Source organism: Macrobrachium nipponense, chromosome 2 (genome assembly GCF_015104395.2).
Source record: "Macrobrachium nipponense isolate FS-2020 chromosome 2, ASM1510439v2, whole genome shotgun sequence".
Classification (NCBI taxonomy): Eukaryota; Metazoa; Arthropoda; class Malacostraca; order Decapoda; family Palaemonidae; genus Macrobrachium; species Macrobrachium nipponense.
Genome location: NC_087201.1, coordinates 53433819 through 53453278, shown reverse-complemented (window position 1 = coordinate 53453278; position 19460 = coordinate 53433819). Strand labels below are relative to the sequence as shown.

Genomic DNA, 19460 nt, shown 5'->3' with positions numbered 1-19460 from the left:
TATTAGATAACTGACTGCCTGTAATAGAGAGCTTGACAGTTACAATTCTGTTTGATCAGACCAATGGAACTTTCCTGGAATATGTGGTCTTTGTGAGTCTCTGTTGCTGATGAGAGACTTGCAGCTCATTGATCTGGTTGAACTGCTTATGGGTGATGGTAACAGTTGTTAGAGACTGGTCATGACTGATAATACCTTTCAGTATCAATGAGAATCACTCTTTGGCCTAGTTCAGTATTCAAAAAGGTAAGTTCATTTTGCTGCCATCATTTCTACACCATATAAGTGCAGTACCAGTAGTTGTATCAGTTCTCCCTTTTTTCTTTTTCCCCAGGTATTTATCTGTAGTTTCTTTGATATCCTTATGATGAAAGACTGAGAAAGCAGGTTATTTGCAAATTAATTTTCAGGAAGATGTCCTATATCATTTTACATACGACTTTATTAGTAGTTACTGTATATACTCGCATATCATGCGACTTTTGAAGACCTAATTTTGGAGCTAATTTTAAGAGGGTCGCATCATACATGAGATATAAAATTAGCGTATGTAATATTTGCATACTAGTATCGTATGATAAAAATACAAACATAATGAATATGCATCTTTTCCATGGATCTTTTAAAAAGTTATGCTTTACTTCACTGCATCCAATAATATTGTATATATTTTCATATTACTTTTGTATTATAAAATACAAACATAGCAATCAATGTTTTGGTTTGGAAATTGCCTGGGGACAATTGCAAGGTAAGTTTATTTAGTTTATTTTGCTGTATTGAACTCAAATCAGAGCGGTTTTCTTGCTTCTAGTTAGCGTAAATGAATCTCAAGATATTCTATTGATATGGGACAAGGTTATTACTTGAATACTATTCGGTTTGAACAAAATTTAGTTATTCTTTTCGTTAGTAGATGATGCTGAGGGCATGTTTATTGCGTAAAAAAAATCAACAGATTGTGTTCAATATTTTCACTTGATTTCATCAGACTACAAGCTTTACTTATTTATCTATTATAGGAGTGAATACAGTATACAGGCAGTCCCCAGTTATCAGCAGGGGTTCCATTCCTGGGGGTGTGCCAATGAGTGAAAACCACCATTAACCGAAACTCGGTGATTTATGGTATTTATGGCGGGCCATAAGGTGCCTTATGGCGCCAATAACCAGAACTCGTCCCGTTATGGCGCAATAAATCACCATTGTTCCGATACGTAATACAAACCCTCGGTCCTTTAACAATAGGAAGTAGCTAGCGGCAGCTGGAACGGTCGTAAGCTTCGAACAAGGGAGAAACGGTAGTAACTGCTTGTCCGATCGTCGCCGCGCGCGACTGGGAGGTAAACAAATCACTTTTGCTTTCGGCCGTGTGTGGATAGGACGTGCTCGTCATCGCTCTGCCCGCTTTGTCGTTTGCTTTGAGTTTGAGTATTTGCCCTCTCTTTCTGTATAATTCAGAGTGATTGTAAGTACTTTGCATTTCTTTTGTTTATCATTATGATGAGTGAAGAAGAAATGGAGATTTCACCACGCCCCCCGGTCGCCCGTAGAGTGTGTCCCGGGCTGGAGGGGCGTAGATGTGGAGGATTCAGATCGTTTGTTGATGTAGATCCTCACGAGGTTTGTACTCGTGTCGGGGCGGGGGCGAGAGTGCTCCCGCAACGAGCCCTGTGTAACGTGTATGCATTGGTCCGAGGCGCAGTGGGTGCTGTACGAGGGCAGGAAGAGACTTAGGCCGCCCAAGAAGTCATCGGAAAGTCCAGTGACTCCTTTGGTAACGGACACTTCGTCCTCTTTCCTGCCCCCCGGCCAGCCCCCACGTTTCGCGCCTTCCCCTGCGGGGGGGGGTAGCGGAGTCCTTCTCCTCTCTCGATCCGTCGAGTGTGGAGGAGGGCGCCGCTAACCCGGACGTCCAGTTGTACTCGGGGTCTTCCGTCCGCTCTGGGGGGGGGTTCTTCTTCCCCAGGCGCGAGGAAGCCCTCTAACTAACCAGACTGTTGCTTCCGCAGGTGTGCCATCAGCGAAGGACGACCTGGGACAGGTGTGGGAGTCGCTGGGACTGCAGGGAGTGCCGAGCATACAGGGGTTGATTCAGCGGTTGGCGGGGTCGGCAGTGGTCACTCATGGTGCGGTAACCACTACAACAACCACAATCTTGACACCAGCATATGAGATGCCACCGCATCTGGTGTACACCACACCACATGTCATGTCGGTGACGACCCACGGCTGCAATCCAGAAACCAATTTCTGCCGTGCCAAAGAGGACGGTGCCACCACCACCTGGTTCTTTGTATTGCCGACCCCGGACTTCCGCTGCCCAAAGAGTACCCCCCCCCCCTGGAACTGCCGCCAGTGCCGAGGATGACGGTAGCTGCCGACAGGACGCCTGGCTCTCCTGTGGTACCTGCCGTGCCTGCCGTACCTGTTGCTGTCCCAGCCGCTCATTCCTTTTCAGATCAGGTGCCTGCTGCTCATTCACTTTCAGATGTTCCTGCCGTTCCTGCTGTTCCTGGACCTGTTCCTGTTGTTCCTGCTGTTGGTGGTGCTGTCACAGTCTCAGGTCTTTCCGGACAGGTGCAGTCGGGCCCTGTTGCTTCGGCAACTGCCCCGGCTCCCTCCTGGATGGAAGACCTGACGTCTGTCCTGCGGAGCCTGGCGCGAAGAAGAGAGGAAGAGGAAGAAGGTGTCGTCGTCGTCTTCGTCGTCTTCTCGTCGTCTGCTGCCTCTCCTTCCCCTTCGACTTCTAAGGCTAAACAGCCGAAGAAGAAGAAGGTTGCCTCCTCCCCCCCTAAGAAGACTCCTTCGGGATCTTCTAAGGGCCCGGCTCGCACAGGCGAGCTGGGGAGCTCTTCTGCTGGTCCTCCTGTTCCTTCGGGAACGGGGCCCGTCACTTCTTCTGCAAAGAAGAAGTCGACGGGGACCAGAGGTGCACCAGCCTCGGCTGGTGCGTCCTCACCTGGTGTTAGCGGTTCTGCCGCTAAACCAGGTTCCGTCTCGGCCGCTTCTCGTTCGCGAGAAGCACCGAGTGGACGCTCTTCCAAAGAAGACCGTCCAGCCAAAGTTTGACGCCCGAGCTCGCTCGCCGTCAAGACAGCGGCGCGGAGCAGAAGACTGTGGCGAGAGTCGTGCACACGACTCTCGCCAGGCCAGTGGAACGCTCCTTCGCAATGCGATCAACTGGCTGCTCGGGCTGACATGACGGTCGCTGACCGGCCACGGGTTGAGGCGAGGAAGGAGTCCCCGCGGCCGCCGGTACCAGCCACGGCTGTACAGCGGCTCGACGCGCCGAGAGGGACGCTGGCCGGTCTCGACGCGACAGAGAGCCTAGCAGGTCACCCGTCCGCCGCTCCCGATGGGACAGGGCAGAGACGTGACCAGCGGCAGCTCGCCTGACGCTAGAGATCGGTCTCGACGTTCTCAGCCGAGCCAATCGCCCCAGGCGAGCGGCAAGGCTAGGCCTGCTGCTCGACCGTCACCGCGGGTTTGACAATCAGCAGCAGCCCTTCCACGCACGCTGGCCTGCCAGCGAGCGAGGGGGGGAGCGTCAGGTCTGCCTCTCCGGCGTACCTTCAACCTCCTCGGGCTATACCGGGAGGAGCGAGGTACCGAGAGCGATCACGAGAGGTGCGCCGCTCGTGACCCAGCTATGACGCCGTACGGCTCAGGCACGGTTTTAGGGCCGACCAGAACGTACGCGCAAGTAGTTGGAGGCGACCGTCAGGGGTCTGTCGCTGTTCCTCCTTCTGAAGGAGGAGTATCGCGGGATATGCTCTTGCTGGAGGGACTGGACGGTCCTACTCCACAAGACGCTGTAACTCCCGAGATACAGAGGAACTTTGCAGAGGTCATTAAGCTGATGCGTCTGCATAATGACCTTGCGGAAGGATCGCCGCTACCACCGCAGAGCCCACGTCCCGGCTCGAATCATTTTGGGGTCCCAAGAGGGAGCCCAAAATGATGGTGGGGTTACCGCGATCTGAGCTTGCAGACTCGGTCCTGGATCAGGTGGAGAATCTCGTCTTAGGACGGGAGGACTCGCTAAAGTCCGGACGGTCTTCTAAGCTGCTTCCTCCTCCTCTACAGCGGCAGAGGCGATTCTACGTGCCTTCGGAAGACCCGATACTGCCGAAACAGGTTAACCCGGAGTTAGCGAGGCTGACTCCAGGTGTGTCCCTGCAGCAGCTCCTGTCGGAGAACCTATGGTTCTCGCAGCAGGAGGCACTTGCCCTGGAATCTACCGCTATGGCAGCATTCCAGGCAGTTTCCTGGGTTGGATTTGTGGTCCCTCACAATATCCAAAGTAGCGGCCGGCTCTGGGAGCTCTGCTCTCGAAGACGACGCTTCTTTTAGGAGACTGTGCCAGTCTGGAGGAAGAGCAATCTCTTACCTCGCCCATCAGACTGCTAACCACTGTGGGCCAACTTGGTTCTTCGACGTAGGGACGCAGTCCTTACCCGAGTGACCAAGGGGGCTGGGCGTGAGGCGGCCACTCGGGCTTCGAAATGGACCTCTAGGAGTTCCCCAGCTCTCTTCCCTGGAGAGATGGTGGACGCTGCGGTGGAAAGGCGGCGCACTGACGAGAGTGACCGCTTAGTTCACCAGGCAGTCTCGAAGGTTACTGGGCAATTCTCCGAGCGACTGCGGCCAAACCAAAGAGCTTGGCTAGCGCTTCCACGGCGGCGAAGACGGTTTGCACCGTCCAAACCCCGTGTGAAGACTCCTGTAGTTTCAACTTCTGCTAGAGGAGGCCGCAACCAGCCCTCCTCCCAGCCCTCCTTTCCCCGAGGGGGTGCTGGAAAGAAGTCGAAACGAGGAGGGAAACGCTAGGGACGGCGTTCCCCCTCACCTGCTGCCGGAAGTGGGGGGGGTGCCTAGCGAGCCATTGGGCGACTTGGCAGCGCTACGGCGCGAGAACTGGATAGTAGACGTCCTTCGGGAGGGATATCTACTACCCTTCGAGGTCTCGGCCCCCCACCCCCCCTCATCTCCAATCCGGTCCACCTACAGACCTATGTCCGGGGATCAGCAAAGGACAACGCTCTTCGACAGGAGATCAAGACCATGCTGGCGAAACGAGCTGTAGAAATCGTGGAGGACCAGTCACCAGGCTTTTACAGCCGCCTCTTCCTAGTGGAGAAAGGCATCGGGGGGCTGGCGTCCGGTGATAGACCTCTCTCCCCTGAAACCGCTTTCGTTCGCACGACGCGGTTCACGATGGAGTCGGCACGCTCGGTGCTCGACTCGATCAGGGGGAACGATTTTCATGCTTTCAGTGGACTTGAAGGACGCGTATTTTCAAATACCCATCCATCAGTCCTCCAGAAAGTACCTCCGCTTCATCTTCGACGGGACGGTGTACCAATTCAGGGCACTTTGTTTCGGTCTCTCAACCGCCCCACAGGTGTTCACGCGAGTGTTCACTCTGGTGTCGGCTTGGGCCCATTCGCACGGGATACGTCTTCTGAGGTATCTCGACGATTGGCTAGGTCCTGGCGAGCTCCCGCTCGCAGTTGCTACAGGACAGAGATCGACTCCTCAAGTTTTGTCGCGATCTGGGGATCGTGATAAACTACGAGAAGTCCGATCTCGAACCCAAGCAGAAGATGAAGTACCTGGTATGCTGATAGACACGGTAGCAGGGCAGGTCTTTCCCGCAGACTTGCGTATCAGCAAATTCAGGGAGGCAGCGGCCGGTTCCTGTCTCGGCAGGAACAGGCAGCACAGCAATGGCAAGTCGTGATCGGCCATCTGTCCGTCACTCGGAAGATAGTTCCCTCACGGGTGTCTTCACCTGCGGTCTCTCCAGTGGAGACTAAGGGAGAGTTGGTCTCAGGCCAAGGATCCTCCTTAACTTTCCCGTGACTATCACGGACAAGGTGAGGCAGGACCTAGCCTGGTGGCTCGACGACAAGAACCTCTTAAGAGGAGTGCCCATACGCACTCCCCCCCCGGAGATGCTTCTGTTCTCAGACGCATCGACCGAGGGATGGGGCGCACACCTGGAGGAGTTGCTGACTGCAGGTGTGTGGGACCATCACGAAAAGCACCTTCACATCAATGTCCTGGAACTCAAGGCGGCGTTCAACGCTCTCCAAGAGTTTCAGGACCGCTTGGTGGGACACTCAGTGGTGTTTGATGTGCGACAACACCACAGTAGTGGCATATGTCAACAAGCAGGGGGGCTAGTGTCTCTTCCGCTCCATCAGTTGACGGTGCAGGTGCACGAGTGGGCCACGGCTCACTCGATAGAGCTGTCAGCACGCTACATTCCAGGCAAGAGGAATGTAGTAGCAGACAAGCTCAGCCGTCGGGATCAGGTGATAGGGACCGAATGGTCTCTACACCAAGACGTGCGGAAAGGCTCTTCAACCTGTGGGGGCGACCAGGTCGTAGACCTGTTCGCCACCCGGCACAACAGAAAACTTCAGGTTTTCTTCTCAGCTGTGCCGGACCCATGGGCAGCTGCAGAGGACGCTCTCCAACACCCCTGGGACAACCTCTTCGCTTACGCCTTTCCTCCTTCTGTCTGATTCGGAAAGTGATCAGTCGAGCGCTGGTCACTCCCAATCTCAGAATGATCCTGGTGGCTCCCAAACGGCCTCAAGCCGTTTGGTATCCGGACCTGCTGGCTCTTCTTGCGGACGCACCGAGAGAGCTACCCACTTGGCACAACCTTCTAGCCCAGCCACACGTAGAACGGTACCACCAAGCAGTCCAGTTCCTTCAACTTCACGGCTGGCTGTTATCCACCATCTCTTGCGAACGAGAGGCTTTTCTCGTAGCGCAGCAACAGAGATGGCTCTGGACACGTACGACAGTCCTCTGCAGCTGTTGTACCAGGGGAAGTGGGCCGTCTTCTGTGGTTGGTGTCGTAGACAGGGTCTGTCTCCTCTCAGAGCCACTCTTCAGCAGGTAGCGGATTTCCTCGTGTTTCTTCGCCGAGAGAAGCTCCTCTCAGTACCCACAGTTAAAGGATATAGAGCAGCACTGGCGCTCGTCCTAAAACTGAGGGGACTGGACATCTCGAATTCGTTCGAGATCTCCTTGCTAATGAGGAGCTTCGAAAGGTCTTGCCCACCCAGGGAACTCAGGCCCCCTGCGTGGGATGTGACTCTCGTACTTAGGAGTTTGACTCGAAGACCCTTCGAGCCACTCCGAGAGTCGTCAGACAGGGATCTGACTCTCAAGACCCTCTTCTTGCTGGCCCTGGCATCGGCGAAGAGAGTAGGGGAACTACATGGCCTTTCTTATGATGTTAAACATACCAGAGGCTGGGGATCTGTGACGCTCGATTTCGTCCCGAACTTCGTAGCTAAGACTCAGAATCCGTCGATCCCTGACGACAGGTTCGAGTCTTTCACGATCCCCTCCCTTCTGGACTTCACCGACAACGATGCGGATGAGATGCTGCTTTGTCCTGTGAGGGCGCTACGGCGCTATCTGAAGAGAACTCGACATCTCAGGCCTGAGTGTCGACGCCTCTTCGTTAGCACTGGGGTTACCAAGAAAGAAGTTTCCAAGAACACGCTTTCTTTCTGGCTGCGTGAGGTGATCAGGAGAGCGTACGAGGCTGATGGTAGCGACGACATCCGTACGCTCCGACCGAGAGCCCACGAAGTCAGAGGTATCGGACCCTCCTTAGCGTTCCGTAAGAACTTCTCCGTGGCGCAGGTCCTGAAGGCAGGTGTCTGGGCCAACCAGACCACCTTCACGTCCTTCTACCTTCGGGATATTGCCCACAAGTCCTTGGATACTTTTTCCTTGGGACCTGTGGTGGCTGCTCAACACGTTGTGTAAGCTTACCCAGCACACCCGAGCAGGCAGAACAGCATCGATTCCTGGTATGACTGGGAGAATGAATGTGCGAATGAGAGAGTGACTGGCTTCTCTTCACCATCTTTCTCTACCTCTACCTGTGGGCAGAGGGATACGGTCGTTACCTTGCTGGAAGGGAGTCAGATGCAGGTAAGCTATTCAACAGAGCTCCATCCTATCTCTTTAACTAGAGATAGGAGTGTATATCCACCACTTTCTCCAACAAGGGGGAGAAAGTGGATGCCTACATGAGACAAACCCATTACTTTACATTTGCTCATGTAAAGGAAAAAGTTCTTTTACAATGCTAGTACAAAGAGATACGCATTGCCTCTCTCTATTAGTACTCGGCCCAGAGGTCTGACCATTGATCCTGCGGTGCACACCCCGATCAATCGGACAGAGGCTTGGATCCCTCCCTCGCTCTTACGACCAGGGAGGCATTCCAGGGATGGACGAACACCAGTCTGTTCATCAAAAGACTCAGATTCCTCCCACCAAGAAGTGAGTCTTCCTATTGTTAAAGGACCGAGGGTTTGTATTACGTATCGGAACAAATGACAATTTGTCGAAAATTGCATTTTTCCTAACTATACAAACCTGAGGTCCTTTACATATAGTCCCTCCTCATGCCACCCCTCACTCTGCGTATTTTGCATGGGCCAAAAGCAAAAGTGATTTGTTTACCTCCCAGTGACGATCGGACAAGCAGTTAACTACCGTTCTCCCCTTGTTCGAAGCTTACGACCGTTCCAGCTGCCGCTAGCTACTTCCTATTGTTAAAGGACCTCAGGTTTGTATAGTTAGGAAAAATGCAATTTTCGACAAATTGTCATATTTTATGGCGCTAGACAAGCCCCATAAAATCGGATCGCCAATAACTAGAGACTGCCTGTAATGTGTTCTTTCATGCCAAATAGTTATGATTAAAACACAATTCTCTCAAATTTTGTTTACGGAGTTTCATCCATGTTGCCGATGCACAATAATAGTCGTTAGCAGATGAATATTCTGTCCTCAGCTTCTGCTGCAACTAGCAGCTTAAATTTAGCAGTATATGCCCTTGCTGATCTTTTCTCCATGGCGAATGAGGATATATTAATGTAAAAAATACCAGTCCTATTCTACTTAACGTCATTTGTAACATAAAAACTGTAATTTTTTACTAGTGTACGATGGTTGAAATGCAAGCAGACTGCTGTTATTATCAGATTTGGATGTTCATAGCAAATCAGCGGTTTCTGGCTGTATGCGTTTACACAAAAAGTATAACATTACTAACGATACTTTTAGCATTCTCTTTTACTTTTTTTTTAACTTTACTAGAAGATGGGATAGATAAAGAGATGGAGGGAAAGGGATTAGCCTAACTAGAAAATGAGATAGATAAAGAAAAGGAAAAGAGGTTAGCCTATTGTAATTTGATCGCAAAAATTAAACCCGCATGTTACATGAGATACATGATCAAATAATTTTTTAAGGGTGAAAATCTGGGGGTCACATATGCGAGATCACGTGTTACATGAGTATATACGGTATAGTAGAAGAATCAGAATTTATTGCTTCACTCTGTTATTTTCACTGCATCTTGGGGTCTTGTTGATAACTGGGATCTCAGAAAGCTTTGAATTCATGAAGAGCAGGGGACACTAGTAAGAAATTTATGCCATACATTAGCTGTTGCTGATCAAGATAACAATTTTGCTTTGAAATTCAAGGCTTCTTATTACAGCGAAAATGTTTTGTTCTTGGATACGAGCCTAAGGCATACCATTTGCCAATTGCTGAAAATTCTGTCGATATGCAGTATGTATGCCGTATGACATGCTGTGTATGTTAGGGGTAATTAAAGTTGTTTTAAAAAGGAATGTATGTTTCACTTCTCTTTTTATTGCTTTTTGATTTTGAGAAGCTGTAGGAATCTAGTTTTCACTTCCAGTCATAAATGTATAAAATTCATCCTGATTTTATTACCCAAGGTAAGAAGTTCAAAAGCACTTAATTCCTCATATCATATATACAGTGGGCCCCCCGTATTCGTGTTCTCTGGATTCGCGGATTTCTCTCGGGAACATTTCCCCGCATTATTCACGGAAAATTCGCCTATTCGCGGTAGTTTTCTATGAAAAATATCCCCAAATTCCTGTGTTTTTTTTTTCATCAATTTCATCATAAAATGCACTTTTTGTGATAAAACAAAACTTAAAAAAACCAGGTATAAAAATTTAGTGGCTTTTTCTTGAATTAACTAACATAATAGGAGATTTTAAGCATTTTTATAGGGGTTCCAACCATTCGGGGGTTCTAACTATTCATGGGGGGACTGGAATGCATCCCACTCGAATATGGGGGACCACTGTATATAGCTCAAGAGATTGGGCATTCATTTGTATGTTGCTACAGTTTTTCTGACGCTTGAGCATATACAGTGGTGTTGGACTTCATTCAGTGCTGAAATAAATAACAGGGCATACCTTTCAGTGAAAATTATACTAGTTGGTTAGGGAACACAACTGATGTTGGTAATGTTATGAACTCCCTCATTTTTCTAATATGTAATGAAAATTTCAGTGTTTAAATTATGAAATATTTTGTAAGAATGTGGTATGTATTTTGTCTTCTATAACCTACATGTGTTTTTATTTCTTTGAAACTTGCATTGTTTAATTTGTTTTCTGTGTTGAGAAAATCAGCCAGTGACATGCATTGTTTATCATTTTCATACATTCAACTTACCTGTCAGATATATACATAGCTATAGACTCCGTCGTTCCCGACAGAATTTCAAATTTCGCGGCACTCGCTACAGGTAGGTCAGGTGATCTACCGCCCTGCTCTGGGTGGCAGGACTAGGAACTATTCCCGTTTTCTAATCAGATTCTCTCTGTCGCCGGCGGTATCAACATTGTTGTTACTTCCTCCTGACTAGAATTCGTTTTTCGCAAAGCTTTTGATCATCTCTCGCTGATATTTGGTGACGTACTTGGATCGTTGTTTGGCATTCGCTATCGTGGACTGTTTTTTGGACTTGGTTTTTGGAATTCGTGAATATGTCTGACTCTAGTGTTAGTTTCAGAGTGTGTGTGAATGAGGGCTGTAAGGTGAGGATTCCGAAAGCTTCGGTAGATCCTCACACTACTTGTAGTGGGTGTAGAATGGCTGAATGCTCAATTGAGAATACGTGTGACGAGTGTGAGAAATTGAGTGCACAAGAGTGGAAGAATCTAACTTCTTACTTGAAGAAGTTAGAGAAAGATAGAGAGAGGAAGGCGGCTTATAAAACCCGCAGAATGTCTGCTTCTCATGATTTACTATCTAGTTCTGTAGCTTCTTCCTCTGATAATCATGCCCATTCTGTTTCAGCCCGTTCACAAATTGCTAATCCCTCTAGTTCTGCTTCGGAAATAGCAGAACTTAGAGCTTCCCTTCAGAAAATGCAGGAAAAGGTCGCAGCATGGAAGGTAAGGAAAGTGAATGTGGTTTCGCTAGTGATATTAGTGTTCCCCAGTGTAGTGGAGGGGGCGTCTGGTCGTCTCTGCGACGCTCCCAGGCCTAGACCTCTTCCAAGCTCCCTGGCCCGGAGGAGAAGGAATGTCGAAAGCCGTACGGGGGTTGTGGAGAATCCCCAACGATCAGGCGTCCCTTCGGCAGAATCGAGCATATCAAATAATGCCAAGGACCGCTATAGGAAAAGCGTCCTTCGAGAGTGCTTTTCTTCGTCTAGTTCGCCTTCTCCGAGAAGAGGATGGAAGGAGTCGAAACTTTCCCGTCCGCTGAAGAGGAGTATGAAAGAGCATGAACTCAATTCGAGTCCCGAACGCTTCTCTGAAGAAGGAGCGCCTTCGGTAATTAAGAAGGCGAGAATACATTCAGACTCTGGGTCTGGAAGGGATCCTAGAGCGCCTTCCAGATCTCCCTCCTGGTTCGAAAGACTCCTCAACCAGGAGAATATTGATGAATATGCAAGAGCAATTAGCCTCGTTAGTAGGAACTCTTTATAAGGAGCCTACTCGTAAGAAGGATGATAGGCTTCCTATTAAAAGATCTAAATACCGATCTCCTGTCGGGCGCGACGCACCCTTCAGAGGAGTTGTCGCACAAGCGGCCATCTCGGGGGGGAGCAATGCGTTAGACAGGAGAGAAGTAAGAAAGGAAGTTACTCCTGTCAAGAGTAGGGCGCCAACCAGAAGCCAGGCTCCGAGTAGGCGCAACGAGCCAGTACAACATTCAAGATCTTCAATCAAGCGCCAAGAGTTAGCTGAAGAGGAAGATCCTGTTAGGAGTAGAGCGCTTGTGAGACGGGAAGCGCCTACCGGAATCAATACTCCTACTAAACATCAGACGCATTCTAAGGATCAGGAGTATTTGCAACGACGTGCTCCTACCAGGCGCCAGGAGTCGTCGGGCCTAGATACTCCTCCCAGGCGCCAGGAGTATTCTGAACTGAATACTCCTCCCAGGCGCCAGGAGTATTCCGAAGCTTATACTCCTCCCAGGCGCCAGGAGTATTCCGAGCTTTATACTCCTCCCAGGCGCCAGGATATTCTGAACTTAATACTCCTACCACGCGCCAGGAGTATTCTGAACAAAAATGCGCCTACTAGAAGCCAGGAGTATTCGAGGCGCTCTGCGCCTGCCAAGCGCCAGGAGTATTCCAAACACGTTACTCCTCCCAGGCGAGATACTCCTGCTGTACACCAGGCGCATTCCTCGTATGAAGAGCCTGACACTCGTAAGAGAGTAAGAGAAGAGTCAGAAGAAAGAAGGGAGCCTTCTCCTTCCGAGCCTATCAACCCAGAAGATGCCTCGGAGGACGAAATGAAGGAAGGATCTTCTAATTATAAAGTTCTTTCGTCCCTTCTATTGGAGGAATATGGAGACTCTTTGACGCCAGCTGCTCCCCCTTCTCCACGCTCTCTGTTTTCGAGCACGAAAACACACAAGTCTTCCTCTTTCCTTAAAATGAAGCCTGCTATATCTATGAGGAGGGCTCTACAATCTCTTGACTCCTGGTTCAAGAAGAAGAAGGAGTTAGGAAGGACGGTCTTTTGTATGCCTCCCGCTAAACTTACAGGGAGGAGAGGCATTTGGTACGAAAACGGGAGAGAATATGGGATTGTCTCTGTCCGTTTCAGCTGAATCAGACTTCTCGAGTTTGGTGGATTCGTCGAGAAGGCACGCCTTGAATGCAGCGAAGGTAACATGGGGGCTTTCGGAAACGGACCACCTCCTCAAGGGACTTTTTCACACTTTAGAAGTTTTTAACTTCTTAGATTGGTCCCTTGGGGTTCTGGCCAAGAAATCTCAGGAAAAGGAACAACTCGACCCAGAAACAACCCTAAATAGCATCCTCGCCTGCATTGATAAGGCTGTTCAGGATGGATCGGCTGAGGTATGCTCCCTCTTTGGTGCAGGGGTTTTAAAGAAGAGGGCGGTTCACAGTGCTTTCCTCACGAAGGCCGTCTCTCCTTCGGCAGAGAGCCGCCTTAATTTGTTTTGCGCCTCTCTCTGAACACCTTTTTCCCTCTGCAGTTGGTGAAGGATATCGCGCATTCTCTGACTGAAAAGGCCACCTCCAGGATCTCCTTAGACAATCCTCAAGGAAGAATAGGCCTGTGGCTAGTGAGGAAAAGAAAGGGGCTCGCCCAGCTCAGCAGCAGCCCTTTCGAGGAGGTCTTCCAACTAGATCGATCGCCAGAAGGAAGTCAACCGAAAAGAGGGGCAGGTCTTCCTTCCGTCCCTTTAGAAAGGGAAGTGAGAATTCTGTCCTCCAGACACCCGTAGGAGCCAGGTTACATTCTTTTGCGAAAGCCTGGGAAGACATAGGAGCGAATCCTTGGACGATGTCGATTATCAAGAAGGGGTATCGCATCCCATTCAAGGACATTCCTCCCTTGACAACATCACCGAGGGAATTGTCCGCCAGATACAGGGACCCTGTTCTGATGGATACTCTTCGTCAGATGGTGGAACAGATGTGGGACAAAAGAGCAATAGAGCTAGTGCTGGATTGCAGCTCCCCGGGGTTTTACAATCGCTTGTTTCTTGTAGACAAAAGCCTCGGGGGGATGGAGACCGGTACTGGACGTAAGTGCGCTGAACAAATTCGTCGAACAACAGAAGTTCAGCATGGAAACGTCTGCTTCAGTCCTTGCAGCACTGCGGCAAGGGGATTGGATGACGTCCCTAGACCTTCAGGACGCATACTTCCACATCCCGATCCACCATTCGTTGAGGAAGTACCTTCGATTTATGTTCGAAGGAAGAATCTATCAGTTCAGGGCCCTGTGTTTCGGCCTGTCCACGGCTCCTCAAGTCTTCACAGACGTGATGAAAAATGTAGCAAGACACTTACATTTGAAAGGGATAAACGTCTCCCTGTACCTGGACGACTGGCTCATCAGAGCCAGGTCGCAAAAGCAGTGTTTGGAGGACCTGTCAACAACACTAGAATTGACAAAATCATTGGGATTGATCGTGAACCTCGAGAAGTCTCAGATGATCCCCAGCCAGAACGTGGTTTATCTGGGGATTCAGATGGATTCTCGGGGTTTTCGAGTTTTTCCATCTCAAGAGAGAATAAAGAAAGGCTGTGCCACAGTATCGAACTTTCTAGGGAAAGAGCGCACTTCAGCGAGGGAATGGCTGAGCCTTCCTTTGGGAACCCTTTCCTCGCTCGAACAGTTCTTTCTCCTAGGAAGATTACATCTTCGACCGCTTCAGTTCTTCCTAAGAAGAAGTTGGAGTTGGAAGACAGGTCAGCTCTCAGACACGTTTCCAATCTCGGAAGAAATAAAACATCATTTGAAGTGGTGGTTGATTCCATTAAAGGAAAACAAAGGAGTGTCCCTGCAAGTACGGAACCCAAGCCTGACATTGTTTTCCAGACGCCTCGGAGTCGGGCTGGGGGCAACATTGGGATCCAAAGAAGTGTCAGGCACCTGGTCGGCAGAACAGGTGTCATGGCACATAAATTGCAAGGAGCTCTTAGCAATTCACCTGGCGCTAAAGAGCTTCGAACACATAGTCAGAGGCAAAGTCGTACAGATAAATTCAGACAATACGACAGCTCTGGCTTATGTCAAGAAACAAGGAGGGACGCACTCTTTTGCTCTGTACGAGCTGGCAAGAGATCTACTGATTTGGGCGAACCAAAGGAAGGTAGTTCTTCTAACAAGGTTTGTCCAAGGCGAGAGGAATGTGAGAGCGGACAGATTGAGCAGGAGGTTCCAGGTCCTTCCCACAGAATGGACACTCCACTCAGAAGTCTGTCAGAGCCTTTGGCTCCTTTGGGGGTGGGGGAAGCCTCAAATAGATCTTTTCGCCACATTCCTCTCCAAGAGGATAGAAACATTTTGTGCCCTGGTGGAAGATCCCCGGGCTTATGCAACAGACGCCTTTCTCCTGGACTGGTCAGGGATAGACGTTTACGCTTTTCCCTCGTTCAAGATACTGGGGGAACTGGGGAGTCGAAAATTGTGGCATCCGAAGGAACCAAGATGACTCTGATTGCTCCGTATTGGCCAGCTCAAATTTGGTTCACAGAGGTGATGGAATGGACGGTGGACTTCCCCAGATCTCTTCCAAACAGAATAGATCTGCTCAAACAACCCCACTTCGAGAGGTACCATCAAAATCTACCGCTCTTGCTCTGACTGCCTTCGACTATCGAAAGACTTGTCAGAGCGAGAGGGTTTTTCTCGCCAGGCAGCAAACGCAATTGCTAGAGCCCGCAGATCATCTACTAGGCGAGTGTACCAATCGAAGTAAGTGGGAAGTTTTCAGAAACTGGTGTAGGTCGAAGAAGCTGTCCTCTTCCAGTACCTCTGTGACCGAAATTGCAGATTTCCTTCTGTTTCTTAGACAAAAGTCGCATCTCTCGGTACCGACTATTAAGGGGTACAGGAGTATGCTTTCAGCAGTTTTTAGAAACGGGATTAGATCTAACGAATGATAAGGATTTGCACGACCTCATTCGTTCCTTCGAAACATCAAAATCACTTGAACCTAAGGTTCCAAGCTGGAACTTAGATGTGGTTCTTAAATTTCTATCATCAGAGGAATTCGAACCACTTCACACTGCTTCGTTTCGTAACATCACTAGAAAGTGTTTGTTTCTGATGTCTCTTGCAACGGCAAAAAGAGTCAGTGAGTTGCACGCCCTTGAATCAAGAGTTGGCTTCAAAGGAGACTCTGCAATTTGTTCATTTCAGTCCCTTTTTCTTGCCAAAAATGAAAACCCTTCGAATCCCTGGCCCAGGAGCTTCGAAGTGAAAGGACTTTCTAGTTTGGTGGGCAGAGAGGCAGAAAGATCCCTTTGCCCAGTTAGAGCTCTAAAATTTTATCTGGACAGGAAGAAGCAGTTGGGGGGTTCGCAAAAAGGTCTTTGGTGCTCAGTGAAAGACCCCAAGAGAGCAATGTCCAAGAACGCCTTAGCCTTCTTTGTTAGAAGTGTTATCACAGAAGCTCATAAGAATTGTCCCAGGATGATTCTTTTAAACTTTTGAGAGTGAGAGCCCACGAAGTTAGGGCAATCGCAACCTCTGTGGCGTTCCAAAGAAATATGTCACTCAAGAACATTTTGGACGCAACTTATTGGAGATGCAACTCTGTGTTTGCATCCCATTATTTAAAAGACGTGCGAGTTACGTATGATAAATGTTTTTCTTTAGGTCCGTTTGTGTCAGCACAGACGGTTCTGGGTAAAGGAGAAAGCACCAATCCTTAAATTGTGTACGTAACCCTCTTGTCGGATGTGTTCTCGTGTTTTCGGTGTATGGGAGTGTCAGTTGTCGCACAAGCGGCCTTCACTTCGCTTCATTTGAAAATCGAGTGACATCTGACTATTAGAGGGGTACAAAAAATTTGTTATTTTTGTATGTATGAGTTTCGAGTTTGTGGTTGTTTGCTAAGAGTTTGGGGATAACTCTAGGCAATCTTAGAACTAACACGGGTTAGGATCGGGTGATCGGGATTGGTTGTGTGCTCCTTAAATAAATGCGTGTTGTCATATAAGCGGATGTGCTCCCATTGACAAACGCCAGTTAGGTTCTGTCGAGTAAGTGGAAGAGACCCCATCGACAGATCACAGAACTCTTGGCCACAGATCACTATCTCGCTAAGGCTCTTGAGATGAAGCAGATCCTGGGCAGTAGCCACGAAGTCTTTCCATCTAAGAAGGTAGGAACTAAGGTTTATTTATACCTACAACATATGTTGTTTACCTGTCTAGTCAGTTAGTTAGCTGTCTCTTGCCCTCCACCAAAGGGTGTCAATCAGCTATGTATATATCTGACAGGTAAGTTGAATGTATGAAAATGACATTGTTATGATACAATAAAGTTTCATACATACTTACCTGGCAGATATATTACAATTGAAGACCCACCAGCCTCCCCGCAGGAGACAGGTGGAAGAGAGAATCTGATTAGAAAACGGGAATAGTTCCTAGTCCTCCGCCACCCAGAGCAGGGCGTAGATCACCTGACCTACCTGTAGCGGAGTGCCGCGAAATTTGAAATTCTGTCGGGAACGACGGAGTCTATAGCTATGTATATATCTGCCAGGTAAGTATGTATGAAACTTTATTGTATCATAACAATGTCATTTTTTGTTCTGTCTTTTATCATTGTGTTTCACCTTTTTTTCCTCTTTTATTCAGGGCAGGATGGCTTGGATTGCTAGCTATCTATGGCATGTTTTTTGTTGGAACTGTTGTTAACAAGTTTTTGATGTCTCCGCTTGTGAAGTTTGTTGTAAGGCAAGAAAAACGTGAAGGAAATTTTAGGTAAGAAGTGAATGTTATCATGTCTGTGATTTAGTAAAATTGCTAAAACAATTGCAGTGTACAGTAATGCCTCAGGATACGAAATTAATCCGTTCCGAAGTGGCCTTTGTAACCTGATTTTTTTGTAACTAGAACTACATTTTACATGTAAATTGCCTAATTCGTTCCAAACTCAACAAAATCACCACAGTAAATTTTATTATAAAGCTGAATTGACCAATAAACAATGAAATACAACAATTTGGACCATTCAACACCTTATGTAACTGTGACTGACCTGTAAGTAAAGTGTATTAGTGTACATGGTATATGTGAAATACTGTACGTACATATGTACGTATGTAGTAAAATGTGGAACCTTACCTTTCGCATTAGCCCTCCATATCACTGGAAGCTTCTCCTTGAGCACTTTGTGGACCTTGAAGGCTCGAGGAGTCTCCGAATGATAAACAAGTAGGGGCTTCACCTTGCAATCCCCACTGGCATTCGAACAAAGTGTGAGCGTAAGCCTGTCTTTCATAGGCCGGGTAGCTTCTTCTCTTCCTCCGTGATGTATGTCCGACGAGGCATTTTTTTCCATAAAAGGCCAGTCTCATCACAGTTGAAGACTGGCTGAGAACAGTAGCCTTTGTTGATCGTCATCTCGTCGAACGTCTTAATAAAGGCTTCGGCCGCTTTCGTGCCCAAGCTGGCAGCCTCCCCATGCTGCACCACCGAATGGATGCCAGTCCATTTCTGGAATTTTTCAAACCACCCATGAGAAGCCTTTGAAGTCTGGGGTTGGCGTCGATGTCCCTTCTTCTCCGTCATCTTCGGCTTGGGCAATCAAATCGCCGAAAATAGCGCTGGCCTTGTGGGAGATTGCCGTCTCGGTTATCGTATCACCAGTGATTTCTGTCTTTTATCCATACAAGAAGCAGCCTCTCCATCTCATCGTGCAAGTGGCTCCTCTTGTTGGACAATATAGTCATGCCCTTGGAAGGTGTAGCTGCTTTGATGGCTTCCTCCTGCTCAAGGATGGTGACTATTGTCGACGGATTTCGGCCATATTCCTTAGCGGTCACACTCAACCGCATGCCAGCTTCATACTTCTTGATAATCTCCATTTTTGTCTCCATAGAAAGCATCCTCTTCTTTCCGTGAACTTCAGCAACTTTTTTGGGACCCATGACTATACTGTACGTAATTAAGTTATGTAGTATACTAATTAAGTTCTCACCAAACACGATAAAGTAGTACAACGAAATCACTAACACGAATTTATGTTAACAAACGAAATCGTATATGTGAACGAACGAATTCCTTGTGCGTACAATAACGATGCTGCTACTGAGTGGCCGAAAAAGAATGCCTTTACGTAGAGCACAATGGGAGAGATGCTGACCAATAGGAGAGCAGGATCTTATGGTAGTGACTAGCATCAGGAACCAATGGGAGAGTGGGAGGATGGTGGCGAGTCTACTCAGTTGGCGGGGTGCGAGTTTTAAAATTGTTCTCGGCGGTCCGGGCGAATCTCGGGACTTTACAGCAACAACCTTTCGTAACCTGAATTATTTTCGTATGTAGAGCCAAAAAAACCTTCGTATTTGCTTTCATAACTTGCATTTTTCATAAACTGGGACTTTCGTATATAGAAGTACCACTGTATATATATATATATATATATATAATATATATATATATATATATATATATATATATATATATATATGTATGTATTATATATGTATATGTATGCATATATATGTATATTATATATATATATATATATATATATATATATATATATATATATATATATATATATATATATATATATATATTATATATATATATATATATATATAGATAT

General features: G+C 48.0%; 1 protein-coding gene across 4 annotated transcripts in view; it reads left to right on the top strand.

The window, feature by feature from the left end:
• LOC135220585 (lysosomal cobalamin transporter ABCD4-like) overlaps positions 1 to 19460 on the top strand; it is a 274508-nt gene that overhangs the window by 127115 nt on the left and 127933 nt on the right. For all 4 annotated transcript variants that reach the window (XM_064257839.1, XM_064257838.1, XM_064257840.1 and 1 more), the window contains exon 6: positions 17483 to 17608. In XM_064257839.1, coding sequence (XP_064113909.1) covers positions 17483 to 17608 — 126 coding nt within the window. The remainder of the gene's footprint in view (positions 1 to 17482; positions 17609 to 19460) is intronic.